The 24345-nt window shown below is 38.5% G+C and overlaps 1 protein-coding gene across 1 annotated transcript in view; it reads right to left on the reverse strand.

The window, feature by feature from the left end:
• LOC111150534 (dystrophin) overlaps positions 1–24345 on the reverse strand; it is a 2087545-nt gene that overhangs the window by 334427 nt on the left and 1728773 nt on the right. Inside the window, exons 58-59 of the mRNA XM_022508030.1 lie at positions 6832–6952; positions 5929–6197 (exon numbers count right to left, since the gene is read on the reverse strand). Of these exons, the coding sequence (XP_022363738.1) occupies positions 5929–6197; positions 6832–6952 (390 nt within the window). The remainder of the gene's footprint in view (positions 1–5928; positions 6198–6831; positions 6953–24345) is intronic.

The following is a 24345-nucleotide window of genomic DNA, read 5'->3' on the forward strand; positions in this document are numbered from 1 at the left end:
AAGTAGGACAACTTAATTCAGATTGATTATAGACTTCGGTGAAGACAGCTGGGGTTCAAATGAAAGGAAAAAGAACTTATATGCACTTCAAAGTATGCTAAGCAGATGCCTGAAACAATTACTCTGCACTGGCTTTTCAGAAGTTTCAAAGGCAGGATGGGAATAGCATGGTAAAGGAAGGTTCTATTTGCCTAAGTTGAGGTAGAGGCTTTTAAAACACACACAGCCCTCGCTAAAATCAGATGCCTTGGGTAAGAAACATGATTCGACACTGCTGTCCTCAGTAATTTGCTGTTAGCTTTATAAACAAAGCAGGAAATGAGAAAGAATACATGGGAACTGAGGAATAAGTTCTCCCGGAACGTTAACTTACAATTTATTGTACACAGAACAAATAATTTGGTCAGGATTTTTAAAATGACGAGTCCCTGCTTTAGTTTCTAAGCTCTATTAAAGCCCACAATGACCATTCTATTTTAAAAAATAAATGCAACACTTTTAAAGTATGCAAATAAGGTTTTACCATAATATGCCTTCTTGTAGAAATATTCCAAGATATTAAAGGCCAAATCATATGCTCTTCAACATCACAGATGCATGCTTTAAAAAATGGGATTACAAAAAAAACCCAGGATAAAACCCAGGTTACTTTGTATGACAGGTGCTAGTTCCATATGTAACCCAGATTTATAAACATTTACATCTTTTTCGTTTGTATTTTTTTCTTAAAATCTACTTAATACACATAGCATTTGTAGGAAAATAACAAAAGCCTCCACAGAGCAATTCATTTGCAGTTTATAGCCATTAATAAAATATTAGGGAACTTTTCCAATTATGGGCAATGACCCTTGTTCATCCTGGAGAAATCATTTCTTTAGTTGGTGTTGAGAGACCACTCATATTTTGAATCATTCTTAGGGCTGCCCTGTTTGTGATGGTTCCATCTAACCTCGCATCCCCAACTCTATCAGAATGGGTTATAAGCTTTCTCACTAAAACTCACATACAAGAAAGCGTTGAAAGTTGGCTTATAAAAATGACAAATATAAGCAAAACTAATAAAACATTAGAACCAGAGTTAAGATAAGAAAAGCAGTAAGGGAAGAGAGAGTTGAGTGAACATGGCAGAAAGCTTCTACTATTTTACATTCCTCTTGGGAGGAAACATACTTGCTTTTTTCAGTGTCAAAGTCCGAGATAGCATTTCATTGACAAATTTCTCAAATAAACCAAGCCATGGGGACTCAGGATGGTGAGCCTGAAGAGATGCATTTGCCAATTATCTTCTTACATTTTTAGATGTGAATGCTAAACACACATAAGTCGGGATGGCATGGTGGCTTCATTATAGTGCCTGGTCTACTACACATGTTACTGCATTGTTCTCAAGGATAATTCCAAAAAGAGCTAATCCAAACATCTCATCGTGAGAACTTAAGGAAAAACTCAGAGAATCCCTGTCCTTGACCTTTCGCAGGAAGAAATGTAAAAGTCTCAAAAAAAAAAAAAAAAAAAGAAAGGAAATAACTACATAGCTGCAACAAATTTGCATAATCCCAAATGGCAGCCTGGGGGAGTTTAATTATGGTGATGGTGTGAAAAACTGTGTTTCAAGGCGACAGGCAAACTAAGGGCAGTGAAATATTCCTGGCTCAAGAATGATGTACCACTTTGTGTAAAGAAATCAGGGTAGATTAGAACAAAAAGGAAAACTTGGAGCGAATGCAACTCCCGAACTTTTTCATACGGGAGTTGTCCTCAAGAACGAAAATGTCATACGTAGACCATAGGTTCCAAAGTCATTCTGCTTTTGGGGCCCCTGGATGGCTCAGAGGGTTAAAGCCTCTGCTTTCGGATCAGGTCATGATCCCAGGGTCCTGGGATCAAGCCCCGCATTGGGCTCTCTCCTTGGCAGGGAGCCTGCTTCCTCCTCTCTCTTTCTGCCTGCATCTCTGCCTACTTGTGATCTCTCTCTGTCGAAAAAAATAAATAAAATCTTAAAAAAAAAAAAAACAAAGTCATTCTGCTTTCTTAAAACCTGCATATATTCCACTTACAGATATAAATAGGGCACCTAGTAATTCAAGGAGCTCTTCCTATTCCTTGTTACTGTAAGGAAAGAAAGAATATTTGTGCAGTCACAGAAGCAGTGGTGTTATTTCCAGTTAAAGGAGAAATCACGGTTGCGTCCTTGAAATATTTGATAAGCAGTATAAATTCTGAATTTTAAAAATAAAGAGGCGTTTACATTTTTTATTTTATTCTAGGGGTTATTCCTATGGAAGATCTATCTGGAAGGTTGAGATTCTCTTAGTGAGCTAAATAGTCAATACTGACACTGCGTTCGTGTCTATGGATTGACGATAGGTACACTGTGCTGAAGATGATCAGCCAGCAGCAATGCCACTTTCAAAGAGTCCCAGGACATTGTTTTGCTGTTTTATCCCTTCACCAAATTACACAGCCACATTTGCTAATGAAATGACATAATGCTCAATCCCACAGAAAAACGCATGCCACAGTTAACTTGTATAGTAACTTCTTTAACAAATAAGAGGAGAGTGGAGGTGGGTATTACAATAGAGTCACTAGGGGTGGTGAAAATGAACTGAAGTGGGGAAATAAAATGCTCTCTGGCTACATGCCTAGCTATCAATTTGGAGTTCCCTACAGCAGGGAGCCTCCGAGGGCTTAAATTGCTGTGTAGAAAAATGGGAACAGTGGTTTTAAGTACTCTTCTACTTCTTTTCAAAGTAAGTTTCAGTTAATAAAATTCACTCCCTGTAAACTACCACCACCAAATCTTCAGAGTTTCAAACCCAGTGTTGTTGAGAAGCAACAGAGAAAATGGATTTATTTGAAGCGTTGGCATGTATAAGCTCTTTTAGAAAGGAATAGTGGGTGCATCTAGGTTTTGTTGTTATTAGGATCAGAATGAGCATCTTACCAATGAAGGTGTGGGAAATAAACTCCGTCTTAGGATCAAGACCAGGTAAGAGAAGGGAAGTGAAAGGAAAAATGCAAACAGGCTTCAGTAAGGGTCAGCTGGTACTGGAGCTGTTCTACTTGGAGTGATTTTTTTGTTACTGAATCATGCTGCGTACATTTTCCATCCATACTCAGAATACTACAAAGGCGCCTGTGTGGCAGATACGGCTAAGAATGGATCCCTTATGTCTACTGTAAAGCCTATAGGTTTGGCCACTTAATTTATCAACTAGTTTGGATCCCTTGGGATATTTTTTAAACTTCATTTGTCATTTTGGGGGCAGATTCTAAAAAAAGGCAGTTCCTATATTTTTGAATAAAAGTACCATTTTTAATGCTTGACAAACACAAGGCAATATATTTCAAAAGATTATTTTAATTTCCAAGTAGCCAGCAATGTTAACCATTGCTTTAATTGCAAGACATAGGGTCTCAGGATGTTAGGGCGGAAGAGATTTTCCAAGCTATATAGTCAAATTTGTAATCGTCTCTTAATCTCCACCTACTAATTTAATGAAATCAGTTCAACATTAGACCACAGGCTTCATATGAACAAAGACCAAGTCTGCTTCATTCACAACTGCGTGTAACAGCACATTGTATCACCGGTGGCTCATAAACAAGAGTGGAGTGAACGAACAAAGAAGCAGAAGTAGATTCCTTCGTATGTTGTGGAAGCTGTGCTAGTAGCTGGGCTTTCAAATATACACAGCATGAACTTTTTGGGAAACTTGCTTTAAGTGACCAGCGACAATACATGGGAAATGTAAGTGTGACAGCTGAAGGATGTGAGTTGATCTCTGAAAGCACTGACTAGGGGCCATTTTTCTCTTCAGTGGGAAGACAAACTACAAAGATGGAAGCCATTTGAGCTGGGCCTTGAGGGCTGAGTAGGAGATCACCAGGCACATAAGGTGGGGGTAATCCAGGCCAAGAGAAGAGCATTGGCAAAGGCAAAGATTTAGGAGAAAAGCTGGCATATTTGGGTAAAGGGGTGCTAGGGACAGAGTATATGGAATGGCCTGAAGGGTGGGAGTCACAACTGAGAATTTCAACCAGGGCTAGGAAGAAAAGGGCCATCTGCCCCCTTCATTCCTGGGACTTTGTTCTCAGGCACGCAGTCTCCCATGACGGGTTTGGGTTGGAGCTGGAAGAGGATGGATAATGGAGACATCCAATAAAGAAACTGCTCATGCACTCATTCATTAACCAAATGTTTAAAATGCAGTGTTTATCAGTTGTTGTGATGAGTACCAGGGGTTGTATGAAGTGCTGAATCACTCTATTGTACACATGAAACTAATAAGACACTGTATGTTCACTAACTGGAATTTAAATACAAACGTAAAAAAAAGAAGGAAGAAAATGTAGTCTTTATGATATGCCAGAACATGGGATTAAAGATGGGATTGGCGCAGGATTTAAAGAAGTATGATAGAATAATCTGAATACCACATGCTGAGGGCTAGAACAAGACACCGGTTGAAAAGAGGAGAGAAAATAGAAAAGATATATTCCGAGATAAAATGAGTAGCCAAGTGCAATCGGTAAAACTGTAGAAGGATTTAAGGAAGGAACGCAAGTGTGAAGCCTGAGCAACTTGACATTGGAAACACAGAAGAAAGGGCAGGTAAAAGGGGACAGCAGCAGGGGAACGGACAGACATGAGAATGAATGACCTTGGTTTCCGAAGGGCTGCATCTGGATTCTAATGACATTTGGGTGAGGAGATCGGCAAAGAGATCCTGCCCGGAAACAGACTTGTCACCATCCTCTCTACTTCACATTGGGAGGGTTTACACAATACAAAAGGCCTTGAGCTAAGTTTAGAAACTTGGGTGTGCCAACATCTAAAGGGTGGGGAGAGTTTCAGAATTGAGGAAAATAAAGGAAAATAAAGGAAGAAGAATGTGGATGAAAAAATGCCATGGAGGGCCAGGGAGAGGAGACCTACCAGAATGAGGCTGCCGGCAAACATGCCAAGTGCAGGTCAGAAATTCACTTCTTTTTTTTTTTTTTAAGATTTTATTTATTTATTTGACAGACAGAGATCACAAGTAGGCAGAGAGGCAGGCGGGGGGCGGGGGGAAGCAGGCTCCGTTCCCAGCAGAGAGCCCGATGTGGGGCTCAATCCCAGGACCCTGGGATCATGACCTGAGCCGAAGGCAGAGGCTTTAACCCACTGAGCCACCCAGGCACCCCAGAAATTCACTTCTTTTGAATTTAAACCTGGGAAGACTTTTGTTAGTTCTGATGCTAGATGAGTGAACAAACATGTTTTCCACGTGCTGATTTTCAAAATGATACTCCTAAATATGTATATTCTTTCTCTATAAATATATTTATCATCTATGTGCCACAAGGGCATTTAACTTTGTTCTTGGGGACAGTATTCCAAATATATAATGATATTTCCTAATATCTGCAGTGGACTATTATGACTCAAAATTGTATTATATACATTGCCTTCTAAGGGTAGGGCCGCAGTAACAGCCTCAATTCACAGTACCATAACTCACCCACGTCATATAATTTCATTAGCACAAAGGCCAAAGCCTAGACTCTTGGATCTTGATTAAGTGTTGTATTTTCCCCTACTCTGATACTAAGTTTTGCTGAGAATGCGCACACACACACACAAATCAGATCATCTTAGTACAAACACTTAAATTCATTTCCTAATAGCAAAATTTGATTGTTTCACCCTGTAACTTTTTAATATTTCATTCCACATTACTAAAGACAGAGATGATTAGATCACTATCTCCTCTTAAATAGCGCATCCAAGATGATTTTTGAATTTGTGAAAGCCAGACTGATTTCTAAAGCTTAAGGGCGCTATTTATAACTTGGTGAGAAGAAAATACTGCACTCAAGTTCAGATTAGAAGCTCTTTTGAGTGTCTCAAAGGCTCTGAAGCAAAGCAATAGATGTTACCTTGACTTTTTCGAGGTGATCTTGGAGAGAGTCAATGAGGAGGTCACCCACAGGCTGCCAGGATCCCTTGATCACCTCGGCCTGACGTAGTTTGAGGTCCAGCTCATCTGTTGCTTCCTGAAGTTCCTGAAGTCTTTCGAGGGCCTCGTCTATTTTTCTCTGCCAGTCTGCCGAGTGCAGATTCAATTTTTCCCACTCGGTGTTGACCTCCTCAGCCTGCTTACGTAGGAGCCGTGTGACATTCTGGGCTCTCTCCTCAGGAGGCAGCTCTAAATTGGTAATATGACAAGGTTTTAGGCCACAATCACTTTTGTTAAAAAAAAAAACAAAACAACAAACCAACACATTGTTGAAAAGGTCATCCTGGAAGAAAGAGAGTACAGTCTAACAAGAGGCCAACCTGCTGATTAATGGTTCCTTTACACTTTGGCATAAATTTTGATAGTGTCCAGCCCATCTCAAGTCTGTCCTCCTGAGTTTATCTGTTCTACCTTCTATCATTCAGATAATTCAAGGTTGATTTAAGCTACTGAGTAAAGAAATGCACACCACAAGCTCTAACTTACTTCAGTCAGACTCTAAAATTGAAAATTAGCTTGTATTCTTTGCAAAAATAGCATTCCTTCACACAGATACCCTCTTTTGTTTATTATTTTTTAAATGTTTCAATAACTGATCACTAATTAATCTCTTTTACTGTTTATTTATGAATGTGCAAACAAATTTAGGCATGGTGGTTTATGATTCCTTTTTCTTTTTCAACATCTATGTTTAATTTGAATCAATTCCACTTAACTTAGAAAATATGAGAGCTATCCAGACCCTGGCAGCAAGAATGGATGGGTCTCTCTGTCACCACTGACCCTTCTATCAATATGTTATTACAGTTCCACATTCAATTACCTCTGGGCTCCTGGTAGAGTTTCTCTAGTCCTTCTAAAGGCTGCTCTGTCAGAAATATTCGTACAGTCTCAAGAGTACTCATGATTACAGGTTCTTTCATTTTCAATTCCCTCTTGAAGGCCTGTGAAATGAGATGAAAAGAAATGCTTATTTGGCTTGTGGCATTCTCCTCAAAATTAATCCTGGGTGTTCAGAACTTGGTTATGAAATTCCCAGGTCAATTCCTATCTCCTTTATTTCTAAACCGATAGTCACAAAATGATAAAGAAGGCTGTAGGGATCTTTCTGTTAATCAGGAAGCCATTGTGTGTCTAAAGCTATTCTGAAGAGCATGGGGGGAGCTTCTAAGATATATTAATGTCTTTTCATTAGGATAAGAGTGATTTATTTGTACAACCTGACTGCCAAACCTGAGATCTGAAGCCAAAGTTGCAAAATATACATTTGCAAAACACTAGCAGGGCTAATGAATACTTCACGCACCCAAAAGAATGGTTATCCAGAACACAGGGAGCCTGAAGGGCCATTTAGAAGAACTTAGGTTGTACTGAAATATACAACCAATCTAATTCATAACCACCAGCTAATTCTGTCAAATATCTGACAACAAATAAAATGAAATGTTAACAGTAAACTATGTAAAAACTCAGTACTTCTAAAAAATACCCAATACATTACCCACTGTGACTTCTTTAAGAGTGGTAGAAATGTTTTGAGGTATACTGGATGTAGGAATTGTGGGACTAGGTTTCTATAAAAGGGCAGGCCTAGAGTTGGTCTCTAGGTTAGTTATCAGTTTTAATCTCTAATCTGTAAGCTTCACTGATACAGGGAATTAAAAGGAAAGCAAAATACATAGTTTCTGCCTTTAGGAAGCTTCTGGATGAGAAGAGGGGAGAAACCTGACACAGTAGAAACAGAGTGAAAACAATAAACTTTGTACATAATTGATCACTAAGGCTTGTGAGACATCATGTGAGGCTAGAATAAATTAACAGATACTTGAAAACCATTGAAGATATTCATTGACCAGACTGCCATCTCAGAAGTGAGGATGTTAATGAAAGTATTAAGTCCCACATAAACATTAATTGATCAATGTAAAAGCAACAGCAACAATAATAATAATTACCCTGTGCTAGTACTTAATTATTCATATCCTTTTTCAATTCTGCACTATTTTTAGCAATGTTACCTAATGACCTTAAGCCCTGAGGGAAAATTCAGCTGTATTTCCCTTGAACTTCAGATATGTCATGTTGTAGGAATGCTCCAGAACTCTATTATATGACATATTTACAAATATAATCCTCATCATTCAGAAAAATCCTGAGGTTGATATTTTGCAAAATGATTCATCTTCCATAGTTTAGTTATAATTCAGTAAAGAGAGGTAAAATGTTTGAATTGATATAATAACATTCTATAAGTGAAATATTAGGATTCAGTCTGTGAATGGGGATATAGTATCTGTACAGTGAGATAATTTTCTGTCCTTGAAATAATACAGAGTAGGTATTATCATACAGAGTAGGTGGACTATTTACTCTGCTTACATGTAAGGCTGATTCTCCCTCTAATATTTCATTTGAAATCTGTGTGTGTGTGTGTGTGTGTGTGTGTGTGCGTGCACATATACACACACATGCATGTGTGTATGTATACACAACTCTTGCTCATACATCTAATCTTTCCAACTTCAAGAAAATTACTATCTTCTCCATAGGAGGAAATGGACTCTGACTTTGCTAATTATAAAAATAATAACTGTTCCCTTTGTTAAACTACTACGTGTCAGTGGTTGTATCAGAAACTAGAAAAAAGTTGAATGCAAAACAACTCTTCCCATTTAGAAACTTGTATAAGTAGAAGAGTCAAACACATAAATAATTTGTTTATCTTTAAAGATTTATTTATTTTAGAGAGCTAGAGCACAATCAGGGAGGGGCAGAGGGAGAGGGAGAGAGAATCTCAAGCAAAGTCCACACTGAGAAGGGCGCCTGAAGTGGGGCTTGAACTCACAACTCTGAGATCACTGCCCTGAGATCACAACGTCAGCTGAAACCAAGAGGGGGGTGCTTAACTATGCCACCTGGGCACCCCTAATTTCAGCACAGTGTAGAAAGTGTTATAGATTTACACAATATGGGAAAGGAAATTGGGAAACGCTTCCTAGAGAAGATACTATTCATAAAGAATTCTTTTTTTTTTAAACATCATCTGAATTTTTTATTATTTTTAAGCCTTTTTTTTTGTTGAGGTATAACTGACATAACACTTTATTAGTTTTATGTGTACAATGTAATAACTTGATATTTGTATATATTGCAAATGATCCATTTTACATCTAAAATGTAAGTCAAGTTAACATCCATTTCCATGCATAGTTAAAATTTTTTTTCTCATAATGAAGATTTTCAGGATCTGCTATCCATATTTCATTTCAGATCCATATTGCAAGTATGCAGTTTAGTATTATTAACTGTAGTTGCTGTGCTATACATTACATCCCCATGGCTACTCACACCAGTCAGAATGGCTAAAATTAACAAGTCAGGAAATGACAGATGCTGGCGAGGATGCGGAGAAAGAGGAACCCTCCTACACTGTTGGTGGGAATGCAAGCTGGTGCAACCACTCTGGAAAACAGCATGGAGGTTCCTCAAAATGTTGAAAATAGAACTACCCTATGACCCAGCAATTGCACTGCTGGGTATTTACCCTAAAGATACGAACGTAGTGATCTGAAGGGGCACGTGCACCCGAATGTTTATAGCAGCAATGTCTACAATAGCCAAACTATGGAAAGAACCTAGATGTCCATCAACAGACGAATGGATAAAGAAGATGTGGTATATATACACAATGGAATACTATGTAGCCATCAAAAGAAATGAAATCTTGCCATTTGCGACGACGTGGATGGAACTAGAGGGTATCATGCTTAGCGAAATAAGTCAATCGGAGAAAGACAACTATCATATGATCTCCCTGATATGAGGGAGAGGAGAAGCAACATGGGGGGTTAAGGGGGTAGGAGAAGAGTAAATGAAACAAGATGGGATTGGGAGGGAGATAAACCATAAGTGACTCTTAATCTCACAAAACAAACTGAGGGTTGATGGGGGAGAGGGGGTGGGAGAGGGGGGGTGGGGTTATGGACATTGGGGAGGGTATGTGCTATGGTGAGTGCTGTGAAGTGTGTAAACCTGGCGATTCACAGACCTGTACCCCTGGGGATAAAAATATATTATATGTTTATAGAAAATAAAATTAAAAAAAAAGAAATAAGTCAAGCAGAGAAACATAAGTACCATATGACCTCACTTACATGTGGACCCAAGTTTATGGATACAGAGAAGAGATTATGGTTACCTGGAGTGGGGTGAAGGGGAGAAATGGGGTGAAGAGGGTTAAAAGGTACATAAAGAATTCTTTTTTAAAAGATTTTTATTTATTGATCTGAGAGAGAGAGAGAGAATGAGAGACAGAGAGAGAGCTTGAGAAGCGAGAGGTCAGCAGGAGAAGCAGACTCCCCGCCTAGCAGGGAGCTCGATGCGGGACTCAATCCTGGGACTCCAGGATCATGACCCGAGCTGAAGGCAGTTGCTTAACCAATGGAGCCACACAGGCGCCCCATAAAGAATTCTTAAGCACAAACATGAGTTAGCCTTAGAAATGTAGGTTAGAGGAAGAGGAAGAAAAATGATGACAATACAGGTATGAAGACAAAAGGACATAATATAGTGTGGCATGTGTAGTTATCTCAAGTAGGCCAGGTTTCTAGAACATAAAGTACAAGGAGAGGACATATCCAGAGATGAAGTAAGACAGTGTCATTATCTTAAACTATATTTGACCTTTAACTCAGAAACTGAAGCTCAATCTCTGAGTTGCTAAGAAGTTTAGGTATTCTCTTGCAGGAAAACAGGAACCTTTGAGAGAATTTAAGCAGTGGAGTGGCATGGGCATGTGTGTGTTTCAAATAGATGTCCCTGATATAAATACAGATTAAGTATTTGAGAAGGGCAGAAATGCACTTAGACCAATTAGGAGACAACTGTATGAATTTAGTGAAAGATTATTAGGATCTGACCCAGGGCAGTAGGCACAAAAAAAAAAAAAATAAATAAATAAATAAATAAAAAAATAAAAAAGAAAAAAAAAGGATAGAGGGATAGAGTAAGGAAATGTTTAGCGTGTAGAGGTGTAGGAATTCGGTGAATGAACGCAGAAAGGAAGGAGCAAGGAAGACTTCCAGTTTCTAGGTTGGGGAAATGAGTGGATGCTGGAAGCAATTAACCTACATGTGAAGAAATAAACACTCCCAGGTTTCTCAGCATGCCTATAAAAACCTCTGGCTCTTGAGAACCTTCCCATACCATGGGAACTAGATCTACATTCATGTGTCTAGTTAATTTCTCCCATCCAAGAGGACCAAGTGGTTAGAGCCCAGAATAAGTTCCCAGGTTCAGCTCCAAGCTATCAGCAAGACTGGAGTGGCTATCCCTTTAGGAATTTACAGTTTGGGGGGAGAAAAAAGCCAAGACCTTCGTGACATTCCCAGTTTGTAAAATCTAAGGCATGTGGGGCTATTTGGCTTCTAGAGAAGTTGGAGTTAGGACTCAGGCCTTTTATGTTTCTAAGGAGACCCTTTCAAGAGGAGAAGGGGACCCTTTCTGGAAGAAAAGACCTCCTTCCCCTTTATAAGAAAGGAAGATCTTTCTTCCTGGTCTCTGGCCTTGGGAATATGCAGGAAGCCATGTAGGAACATTTTCCATGGCAAAGGCTGGGATGGGGGATTGGCATTGATATTCCCTGTTAGGTAACTAAAAGAAATCTGTTTCTGATCCAGAACACCTCATGTGCACAGTCAGGATAAAATTAATGAAGATGAATATTCAAAACCCAATACAAACATGAGGGGGGAATCCATTTGGATAACAGAGTAAGAGGATGTGATATGCTCAGTTTGAAGAGGTACCATTTCTTCCAGAAGGAAATAAATAGCAAATCCTGATGTTTGAGGAGAAGAAAAGGAGATTCAGGGGCCATTTTCTCAGTAACATCCACTGAGTGCCTATGATTATGCATAGAGACAAGGATTACAATTACCTAAGTAGATGAGACTGCTCAGGCAGTGGAGTGGGCTAAAGAGAAAATTCTGGAGATTATACAAAATTTATGGGCAGACAGAGGACCTGGATCCCTGAGATGCCAAGAAAGAATGGAATGGACAGCTTGGGGGAAATGAGAAGTGTAGAACTATGGAAGGGAGAGGAAGAAAGTGACTGACAGCTTCCAACAATGACACAAGAACAAGATGAGCACTGAGAAGTGTTCATCAGACTTGGTGAGAGCAATTTCAGTGGAGGGCAGTTGCCTCAAAAGTAGGTTTAGTGGAGGAGTGAGTGGGAGGAGAAGGAATAAGTATTTTAGATGAACACCATGCAACATATTTTTTTTCTCACAGGGAAAGAAAGAAGATAGGAAGGAAGACAGAGCAGATTACAATGTAAAAGGAAAATGTGTTCTTTCTAGGATGGGAATCGTTTGCATACAGGGTAGAAGATGGGAACTAGCAGTAGGGTAACTGACCATCCTGGTTTGTCGGGGACTGGGCAGTGCTTCATGAAATGGAACTTTGAAGGCTAAAACCAGGACAGTCTCACGCAAACCAGGACAGTTACCATAGCAGAGAGGAATCTATTAAAGACCTAGACTGGGGAAAGAGGAGATGATTTTTGGAGTAAGGCCTGTAAATTAAGGAAATGGATCTTAAAGGTCTCATCAAATTGACAAAGTCTAAGACACTCTTTGATGATGTAGCTCCATTGTTGCGAGCGAATGCCCATTGTGAGAGACTACTTGTTTGCCCCTCGAGTTGTTGCCAAGGGCTCAGCACCATCACAGCTGCACAGTTCATTTCTTAAATATGAATCACTGAGGATTAAAATGAGTCTAAAGAAAAGACAAAGGAAGTTCTGTCATTACAAAGACATAAGCACCATTATTTTCACATCGTTGTCTGAAATTAAGAAAAGAAAGTGGATGGAAGGGAAGGTTATATGCTCTATCTTCAGCATTTGGGAACATGTATATGAAGTATAAGAAAGGTTAAAAACCCCAGGAAAAAAAGGAGAAATAGTTGGTTCAAGACAATCAGAAGACAAAGAAAATGATGATGTTTCTCTCCATATCGAAAAAGCCATAAATAGGAATATGTCATGGAAAAAGCCATAAATAGGAATATGTCATTTTAAGCATGGTTAGAAGGAACTGTCTTCTTCCTTTTGTTCATTTAACAGATTTTGAGCATCTATCTGTACAAACCACTGTTCTAGGCAAAAAGTATCAATGGTCCTTGTAGCAAGGAGTTTAAAAGAGATAGGCTTTTAAAAAAATAGATTTTATTTATTTATTTATTTTAGAGATGGGGGGAGTGGGGGAAGGAACAGAGGGAGAGGGACAGCACACTCATGCTGAGCACAGAGCCCAATGTGGGGCTTGATCCCAATACCTTGAGATCATGACCTGAGCTGAAATCAAGAGTTGGACACTTAACCACCTAAGCAACCCAGGCACCCCTAAAAGAGAAAGGCTCACATAGTAAGTGCAAAAACAAAGACAACAATGACAAAACCACTGAATATTCTGAAAATAAGGGAAAATCCATTTTCCATACCTAAGCTACTTACCGTAACCTGCTTGGTATGACAGTTCACTGCATTTTAAGAGGAAGGGAAATGGAGACATTTTTTAAACAAAACAAAAACAAGAACATTCAATGTCAAGAGCCTTAACTCTTTCATAACTGTTTTGTCTCTCAAAGAAAGTGTATTTGAGTGATGTCTATATGCTGTGCTATACTGATTTTGCCCCAGAGGATATGCTTAATGTTTTAAATTGGACAAGTTGGTTCATTCATGTGCTGATGTAAAAAAGGTATCAGATATAGAGCTCCCCTTCCACACACATACAGAATAATCTTTACATTAGTTAGATGTCAGTATTCACACGTTAAGATATTTATTTCCTGAATCTTTCAAACAGATAAAATTATTTTCTTTAAAACATATCCTCTTCTCCATCAGGGCCTAAAACAATGATGTAGAAGAATCAGAAGCAACTATAAAAGACTTAGGGCATCTCTGTGAAAAGAAAGTAACATTCTGTCTTATAAACAAGAAAAAAGGCATACTAGTTTGACATTTTTCCTTCAGCTTCTTAAGTTTCACAGAATAATTTATATGAAGTGTGCACAACAAAATTATACTAGAGGGACATCCCAAGGTAAATTCATTTATTTTAAGGTAAAATTATCTGATAGATGATATTTACTATTTTATTTATTTAAGCAATCTCTACACCTGACATGGGGCTTGAACTTACAACCCTGAAATCAAGAGCTGCATGCTGTACCAACTGACCGAGACAGGTGCCCCTGATAGACAGTATTTATATATCCCAAATACTAACCAACTGAGTGACTGACTGTTGGCAAATTAATTAGCTAATAGAAAAATATTAATTTTGAACCTATTGTGTATAAGATAGGGAAGATGTAGGAACTGGATCTTTGTCCTTAAGGAGTCAATAGTTTGGCTGAATAGGTGAGTTTGTGGTGATACTATTATACTGTGAATGTTTTACCAATGCAGACTGAAGTACAGATAAGTTAGGATTTACCTAAGTCTATTAGTTCATTAGTCACTTAGAATCCAAAACTCGAAATTCTTAAGCTAGGCTACAGGTGAATGATGGTGAAAAATGAAAGTTCCTTGAATTATAATAATTTGAAAGACACATAAGTGGCAAATCCTAATGGCCATGAAGCAAGTGAGAAATTTTAAAAACTTGAAAGTAATAGAAAAGAACCGAGTCACTAATTATTTGACTTTTTTCTCCTGCGTCTCCTGCTTATAGGAAAAAACCAAATAGGGTGAATATTACCTCCAATACCTATTAATACTATAATAAGAAGTAACTTAGAACCACATGTAGAGGGGAGGCAGGGTGAGATACTGATGTGCTTGATGTACCTCAGAGAAAAGAAGGGCAGGATGAGAGCTCTGGGTGCAGGGACTGACACTTTTTTCTTTTTTTTAAAGATTCATTTATTTATTTTGATGGGGTGCAGAAGGAGAGGGAGAGAGAGAATCTGAAGCAGACTCAGAGCTGAGTACAGAGCCCAATGCAGAGATCAATCCCAAGACCTGGAGATCCCGACCTGAGCTGAAACAAGAGTAGGACAATTAACCAACTGAGCCACCCAGGAGCCCAAGGGACTGACATTTTTGATTGACAAGCTATACTGCTTTCACCTAGAGATACTGGTCCTATTACTAAGGATGTAAGTAGAAGCCCTTGCTATTCAAGACACAGGTCTCTTTCAACCATGGGCAGTTTCCATGGAGCTGAAATTTACCTATATTCCCCTGAAGGGGCAAGTCTGTATTTGTGTTATTCAGACTGAAATCTCACAGAATGGCTATATGTTACTCACATGTGTCAGCAGAACTTGACAGAATCAACCCACGAGGAAGATTAAGCAGTTAAGATAGGGCTGTGGCAGCTGACTGGAAGTACAAGTCTGGGCTGGGCCAAAATTTGGCTGGGTGATCTAGAACCAGAGGTAAGATCTCCCTGAGCCGTCGTGGCCTCATTTGTTAAAATGTGGGGGTTTGCTAAACACCTTATCAAAGTTCTAACATCTGGTTTGAATATATATTTTAATTATTTATTTTATTTATTTAAATTGGGGAGGGAGGGGCAGAGGGAGACGAAATCTTAAGCAGACTCTGCACTGAATGCTGAACCCCATATGGGGCTCGATGTCATGACCTCAAGATCACAACCCTGAGATCAGGATGAGAGCTGAAACCAAGTCGGACACTTAACTGCATAACCCAGGTGCCCTAGTTTGAATGTTCTGTAATCAACATGTTTAGGTCATTTAGGTCATTAATTGGCCATGGACCTGTTACATGGTGGCAGTTGGAGATAGTCTCTTCTAGGCATCGTTACTAATGATAAAAATTATAAGAACAGCTTGGCACACAGTGGATAGTAAATATCGTTGAATACATAAGAGAACACCCAGTTAGAAAACCAGAGTGTGTTATATGGAAGCCAGTTTGATTTAGATGCAGAACATGCTTGGGGGTGAAAGCGTGGGCTCGTGAATTATTAGAGAAAAAGTTAAATGCTGTCAATCGGGAAAAATTGAGAGCTCTTATTCTGGGCCTATTCTTTTGTGTCAGATCCAAAGTTGAGTGTAACCTTTGAGTTACTTGAGTGGATTTTCCTCAAGAGGAGGCCCTATTAGCTCTGCCTTCTTAATTGTAGTGATTTCTTCCCTGGAGGAGATATTCATGCATACACGTTCACAAATTCAATAGTCTGAACCGCTGGTTGGGGTTTTTCCTCTAGTCTGAAGCATTAGCTAAGAGCTGAGAGAACACTAGACAGGCTCTACAATTTATAGTGATCCCAATGGAGCCATTCACTCAACAAATGGTTCCTGAGTGGGCACAGGACAAGGACATTAACACAGTCATGTCTACAAATTGGTCAGTGTTTTAGTTTTGTCATCCTATATTATCACGCTAGTTTCCATATTATTTCTACTTTTTCTATATGCCTCTTATAGTGTTTTTATTTCTGATAAGAAAGTTGAATATATTCTGTCACCATAATGACATTCCTTACCATATTTATCAAGTCTCAAACACATCACTAATACTTTATTTATTGGACGCTGGGGTCTTAGAAAAGGGCAAGATCCAGAAATGTGGTTAACTGGAGTCACAGGAATTTTGCCTCTAAGAATCTAAGGTAAATTCACAGGGATCCGTGGAAGAAAGAAATTTGAAAGAACAGAACAACAACAACAAAACAAAAGACAAAGGATTCCCTTAATAATCATTTGAAATAGCTGGCATTAGAGAGGTTATACAAATTGAGCATATGGGATATAAAGAAAAGGTCAAATCATCTTGTTTTTTTTTATTGTGCTAACAGCACTTAACATGAGATCCATCTTCTTAAGAGAGTTTTAAGTGCACAATACAGGAGTGTTAACCCTAGGCCCTAGGCTGTACAGCAGATTTCTAGAACTTACTCCTCCTGCACAAATGACACTTCATATTGAATAACAAGTTCACATTTCATCCTCTCCTCAGCCTCTCACAACCACCCTTCCACTCATTACTTTTGAGAGTTTGACTACATCATCATCCATTTCCAGTCCACTTGACAGTAAAGACAAGGGATCGCTGCATCAGATACATCTATTGTTTCAGAGAGTCAACAACACGAACAATAGCAATTCATAAGTGAGACTGAATCAATTTCAAGAAAAATTGTAAGATAAATGGATACATTTCAAGCCTGAAATTATTGTTAAAAATCTAACTGTATTCAATGAGAAAACATTTTTGAGTGTTTGGTGGGGAAGATGTGGTTAACCAACTCCTTGGTCAGATTTAATTTTTTGGAATTACTTTAAGCTAAAAGTTGTGTTCTCTGAGATCAAGGGCATGAGCTAGAACAGAGTCCAGCCTGCTTGCAGATCTGTGATACTATGGAGGAATAGTTTAGTGCCCACGCAGCATCTTGAACAGCTGTTTGACTCTCAATCGTAGGCCTGGGTTGCTTCCAACAACCACTGGGGAAGTCACTTCCTACTGACAATAATGTTGTTAAGTTCTCAGCTGACCTTGAGAAATCACTGGAAAAACTCAATCTGTTCTCATGGTCACTTAGAGAATTAGGTCTTAGGTCATTGAACCTAAACCCTAAATTTTAGAAATTCCTTCTGAAGCAACAGTATAGATGACTGGATTATTAGGAGACCCTGTGACAAATTAATTTATATCCATTCTCAAGAGGCTCAGCCTAAGTCTGAGATTGTCAAGTGTAAGTGGTGAATAATTTCTGAATCATACCATTTGTCTCTATCAATATAATCCAAAAACATAACCCTTGTTTTGCTTTACGTACACGCCCTCATCCATGATCATTTCAAAGTCTTTCCCATGTCCATAAATGGTATCATCATTTCCTCAGTTGTTCAAATCAGAGACTTCAGAGTCATCCTTGACTCTTCACTTTCTCTCATATTCCATATCCCATCTATTGTAAGTTCTATCAGCAATAACTTCAAAATAGATCTAGGGTCAAATAATCTTTCACAAAGTCTATCATTTCCACTCTAAGCCAAGTCATCATCATGTCCTTCCTAAAGGACTTCAACACCTACCAACTTTCTCCCTGCTTTCAGTTTTGCTCCTCCTACTGTCAATTCTCCATAGAGCAGCCAAAGTCAACTTTAGAATGCATGAAACCAGATCACATCATCCCTGCTTATGGTCCTCCAGGGGTGTCTCATCATGCACAAAACAAAAGTGACTCCAAACTGTGGCAGATAACACCAATAATTATCTGGCTTTTGCCACTCTCTACAATGTATCATTAGCCCCTCTAGTTATTCCTTGAGCACACCAAACCTGTTCTTACATCTGGGTTTTTGCATTAGCTGCTCCTTCTGCCTAAAATATTCTTTGCTCAAGGTCTTTGCATGGCTCAGTCACTCAGACCTTTGTGCAAATGAATAACAACCTCCTCGGGTAGGTCACTACCTCTCATTCTTTCTCTATTTCTGTTTTGTTTATTTTCTCTTTATAGCACTGAATTGATAGAAGTTTATATGTTAATTTATTGGTTTCCTTCATATTTCGCTCAGGAAAATCTGAAGGTCTGTGTAGGCAGAGTCTCATTTTTTTCACTTCTGTATCCTCAGCCCCAGCATAGGGTAGGCCCTCAATAAATAATTGCTGAAAGAATCAATACACTCTAGGAGTCTGAGTTATGGTGCAGTTTTTCCTAAAATAATTTTTTGGGAAAAAGGAAATACACAGAAAATGATCAGAGGGGTTCATTCAAAATTAAATGAATGTATAAAAGTGCCCTGTAAAGGCAAAGTCCTATACAAATATTATTTTAAGAATATTTTTCAAGATATCAATGTTTTGATGTGGTTAGAAAGAGGACTTTGGCAGGGAACTTAATTTGTAAATTATTCACATTTTATTTTATTATACTCATTAAAGAAAAGTGGCAAATCCTAGATGGCTCCATTCTCAAGTTTTGATGATATAGCTAGTTTTCAGAAGACTCCCTCAAATGCCTAGAAATGTAGTTCTAAAAATAATTTTAAAATCTTTTCTACTCAGCATTCCTAAATATGACTGCATAAAATATGAAACTTACACAAAAGTAGCTTACTCCATTAGGGATGAAGAATAGATCAAAAAGATGTCTATTTCCAAAGTAATACTCAGATTTCTAATTTTTTCTTGATTTAGCTGAATGTTTTATTTTTAGAAAATTTGTGCTTTTTATTTAAATTTTGAAATTTATTAGTGAGAAGTTACTTTTGAGATGTTTTATTATCTTAACATCTGTAAGCTCCATAGCCATGTTTTCCTCATCCCCAATTTTATTTTCTGGGGTTTTTTCTTTATCAGTCTTGCTATGAGCTTGTTGCTTTTCTTAACCTTTTTAAGGAATGAAGTTTGGCTTTGTTGAGAAAAAAAAAAAGATGTCAATTTGTCTATTTCCTCCAACATAGCGAAGCAGACAGCTTAGAGGAAATAAAACTCAAAGTGAATTTGTAGGTGAACCAAACTTGTTTAGAGACTCTAAGAGGCCAGGTCATCAAGTGAATTACCCTATCACAACCTTTTTTTGTTGTTTTTCAGAGGTGCTAGGGAACATTTTTTAAAATACAGAGCTGACTTGAATCTTAACATTCACAAATGCTACCCAAAGACCTATTCTATTTGTGTGGAAAGAAAACACAGGGAACTCATCAAGCTGACACACATGCTAAAATGCACCCAAAGGAAGCAGGCCAGCATTGATAACAGAATTAGCTTAAATAAATGTATAATCAACAGCATGATTCCAGGATAATTTTATTGAATTTCTGAACCTCTCCCTCACTTTGTGGTGACTTCTGAGGAAATCGAACGTGCATAATATACGACCTGACAAATGAACAAGTAAACTACTTTATTCAAGCCTTTTCATTTGTCAACAGCTTCCACGCAATAATGGCTTTCTGTCCACTGTTTTAATAATGTATTTATTGATTACTTCCATCTCAATCTTAACCAGAAAAGCTCAGGAAGCTGTGAAGGTGTCCTTAACGGTCTCAAGGGAAGGAATTACAGAGATTTTTAAATTGAAAGATGAAAGCCTAATGACAAACAATTTCATTAGTACAAATGCAAACAAAAAGTCATTACCTACAGTGTTCTTATAATCAAGACCTAATCTCCATTTGGATTTGGGGTTGGATGAAGGGAGTTAAATAAGCTCATGGTTTATTGCAGTTCTCCTTAGAAATTTCCCAATATGATTTGCTCCTTTACAACTCTCTCTAGGTTAATCACAGATGTAGACAAGTAATAAATATCACTTTAGTGACTGCTCAAGTAAAACAAAGGAAGTCAGTTTTAAAAATATATCTGGACCAGAATAATGCACACTAATTGAAAACGAGTCAGTCTGGTGAGGTAAATAATGAGGAACCGTAAAAGCTGGAATAATGTATGCAAAAGATAAAAAAATTGGTCCATTTGTATTTGCTAAGGCATGTTTGAGCTTTAATTATTTATAACAGTTCACCGCATATGGAACATTATTTTATTAATTAGGCCTGAGAGCCATTCCAGTTGCCGTTGTTATGCTGCCCAGCTGGTTTGGGGAACAAAGATCCACTCCCATGGGTGTGAAAATTGCGTTGGGGAGTGAGCCTGTGGTCCCTAACTACCTGTGTGGATTGTTTTGGAATTTTACCTATAAGAAAACCACACACCCCTCCACCAAAGTGCTTGAGAATGACTACATATTTTTGCTTTAAGAGTATAAGATACAATGATATTTTGCTATAAAATGTTATCATTAATCTGTAATGATATCCAAAGAAAATATAAATTACCTCTTTCATAAACATCCTGATTTAGAGAAAAGAAAAGTGAAAAATGTTTTTCTATAGCTTCGACTTCTGACATTCTAATGGGATTTCGATTCCCACAGAAAGTAATGACCAGGGGCATTAATAATTTACAATAGATAGTGAGCAGGGGAATTGAAAAAAAAGTGACACACCAAATACATGTGGAATAAGTCTATGATAACAAATGACCCATCTTGATACTAAACATTCTACATCAACAGTATTTGAATCCAGAAACACACAAAGAGCAAGACAATTTATAATCCTAGGAATGCGGCAATGTAAAACAAGTCTACAAATACAAAACCTGCCAAAGACTAGATCTTGACAGACTTTTGCACTGATTATATTTTCTTTCTCTATTCCTAAGGAAGTTCAGAAGATCAGATAGAGACCCAGTTTCAAGGATTTTCCTTTGTTGTTCTTGCCAACAGGCACCAAGAGCATTACTAACTAGACAGGCATTCCTCTGCAACTCTAAAAGGGCTACTGCATAAATATGACAAAACTCTGAGTAAACAGGGTGCTAAATTGTTCTCTCATCAACACTTCAGAGTGATGATGTTCTCTGAGGGAGGAAGAGTGTTTTGTGACGAGAAGTTTTCTTAAGGGTACAAAGAGAAGCTTGTCAAAACATTGGGCCAGACCCCAAGTAAAAACAGTGGGCATCAAAGGAGCTCTGCACAGTACACATGGACGCTGAGTTGGGAACAAACAAAAAAATCCTGCAGTGAGGAAGGAACATCCCTCTCTCTTCTTTCTTTCCCTGCCCTTGGTTGCAGTAAACTAGAGAAGAACCAACAAGGTTAAGATCAGATCACTGATTGATTTTCTGCCTTCCTCTTTCCCTTCTTCCCTTTCTTCCTTAATTCCTTTGTTTCTTTACCTAGTTAGTGTCCATCCTGTACTAGGCACCTTATTAAGGGCTGGGTATAAAAATGACAACCTTCTCCCCAAAAGAAGCCTTCTTAGAGCACATGGTTTAGTGAAGGTGATGGACATGAATCAAGTATTTATACATATGTGTGATGAAAAAGAATGTTAAGCTGCAGAAGGAAATGTAGACTGTGTATGAGAGCATGTAGAGGAAGATCTGGTCAAATGTGGGCAGCAGGGAAAAGCTTGCTTGATGTCTGAGCCAACATGTAAAAGCTTATCAGATGTTAGCCAGGAAATTATAAAGGGGTATGTGTAGGTGGAAAGGGTTTCCACAGAGGACCAGCATATTCCAAGCAACTCCTGGGAAGAACACAGAGAACTGCACAAACCAAAAGAAGGTGGCATGGCTGGTGGCCAGAGGGCAAGAGGAAGAGCAGGGAGAAAAGAGAAGGTTGGGGCCCTTGCTGAAGATTTTGGCCTTTTCTCCATGGCATGGAGAAGCCACTAAAGAGGGCTAAGATGGGGATTGACATAATTCAATGTATGTTTTTACGTAAATTACTCTGGCTGAAATGTACAGGCGGCACTGTAGGGTGCCAAGAGTAGATGCAGAAAGGTTAGGAGAAATGGACTTCTGTGACTATTGTGACGACTGCAGTAGATAGAGTCAGGAACCATTTTGGAGGCAAACTAACTCAGTGACGTATTGGGCTCATCAAAGGAAGCCTTGGTTTATCATCCTGAAAAAGTGATTATACTGGTCTGCTCCATTGTTGTTTGGACAGGGGAAAGTAGTTAGATCTTCCAAGCTTTGGGCTTTTGCAGATGGCAGCTACAAAAAGATGATAAAGCACAGGTCTTAGGGTGTTGGGAGTTATTAAAATGTTTTATGGTTGAATCTAAGTTAGATTGGGAGGGAGGCGAAGATAGAGGAGTAGTGGAACTAACGTACAGAACAGTTATCCATGGGCTGGAAGTCCTGAGAAGTCAAAGAAGGGTAACAGATGGGTATCTGAACAAGCCCACTAGCCAAGTGGGGCTTAACTCATTTCAGTCCGGTGCATGTCAACCGTAACTCTAGCTTCACCCTCTCCCAAAAGCATGTAACTGGTCATGGGATTCCTGCGTAAAACGACTGAGAATAAGTACTGACGTTTTACCACTGTTAACAACTAACAAAAGCCAATAACCAGGGATAGTGAGGGACTATTTATAAGAAGATGCTGGCTAGTAGGGACTGTGAAAATTATTTGGACCAAATTCCTCATCTTCACAGCTGAGGAACAAAGTAGCAATCACAATCTAACTTATGGAGGAATGTGACTACAGTCTCTCCTGACTTTCAATGTGCTTGTTCAATGATTCATCTTTGGTTTCTAGAATTAGACTAAAATTACACCTTTTGTAGAAATTCTGTCTCATTTCTTTATATCATATAACGCATTCTATTTAAAATGCCCTTCTGTCTCAATGAATGCTCTTCTACACATACACCAGAGTGTTTTGACTATTTATTCAAAGTTAGAAATTTAAAAAATGTCACTATTATATTCTACCCTACCACAGAGCAAATTTAATGTTCTGAATTTTATGAAGGGGAATGGCTAAAGAAGAAACTGTCAGTTTCCTTGGCAATTTTTTTCGGAGGCTCCTGGATCTTCTCTCATGGTCTCTTCCCTTTGAGTAATCTTCTATATCTTCTTCTCTGGAATAATATAAACCTTTGACTTCCTTCAAGATGCCACCTTTGGCTGTATCTCCATAGAGATCTTTCTTTAAGTGCTGAACATACAAAAGTGCTACCATTTTATCAAACTTTTATAGTTTGTTACTCATTTCCTTGCTTTGCCATTCATTTCTGTTCTTGTGCCTTTTATTCTCATTTCAAAAACACTTATCAGTATCCAATGTATGCCAGACACTTCACTAGGTATGAGGGTCTTGGAGATGAGCAAGACCAAATCTCTGACTTCCCCACTCAGAGCCCAATAGAGAAAATGGAAATACAAGAAAGAGCAAAACAGAGAGAGAGAGAGAAACAATTGGTCACTGTTAGAGGTTGCTAGTAAACAACTTGTTATTCTGAAGGCTGGGAAAGTATCCTGCCTATCATATATGAACTGTATACTGGGTGCCCAAATAATAGATGGATGACTTTTTTTCCACCAAAGTCCTCTGGCTAATAAATGAAGACGAAATTATAGAAATAGGCAATTATCATATTGTAACCCCTAGTCATTGATCACGAACAGCTGCCAAAATCACACATGTAAAAGAGAAAGCAAGACATTATACACCTCCCGATGATGGAAGAATACACAATCATCTATGAAACAGTCTTACCAAAAAAAGTCAAACCTGAATCTGATCAAACCTTTTGAACCGTACTGTTCAATATGGCAGCCATGAGTCACATGGGCTACTGTGTGCTTGAAATGTGGCTAGTCTGAATTGAGCCATGCTGTAACTGTACCTTTTTACAGTGTCTGTTGAAATGACAATATTTATGGTCTTATAGTTACGTAAGATGTAACCATTAGAGCAAACTGGATGAAACGCATACAGAACCTGTACGATTTTTACAAATCACCGTGGATCTATACTTTTTT

This window comes from Enhydra lutris, unplaced genomic scaffold (genome assembly GCF_002288905.1).
Source record: "Enhydra lutris kenyoni isolate GAN:26980312 unplaced genomic scaffold, ASM228890v2 scaffoldscaffold23, whole genome shotgun sequence".
NCBI classification, from domain to species: Eukaryota; Metazoa; Chordata; class Mammalia; order Carnivora; family Mustelidae; genus Enhydra; species Enhydra lutris.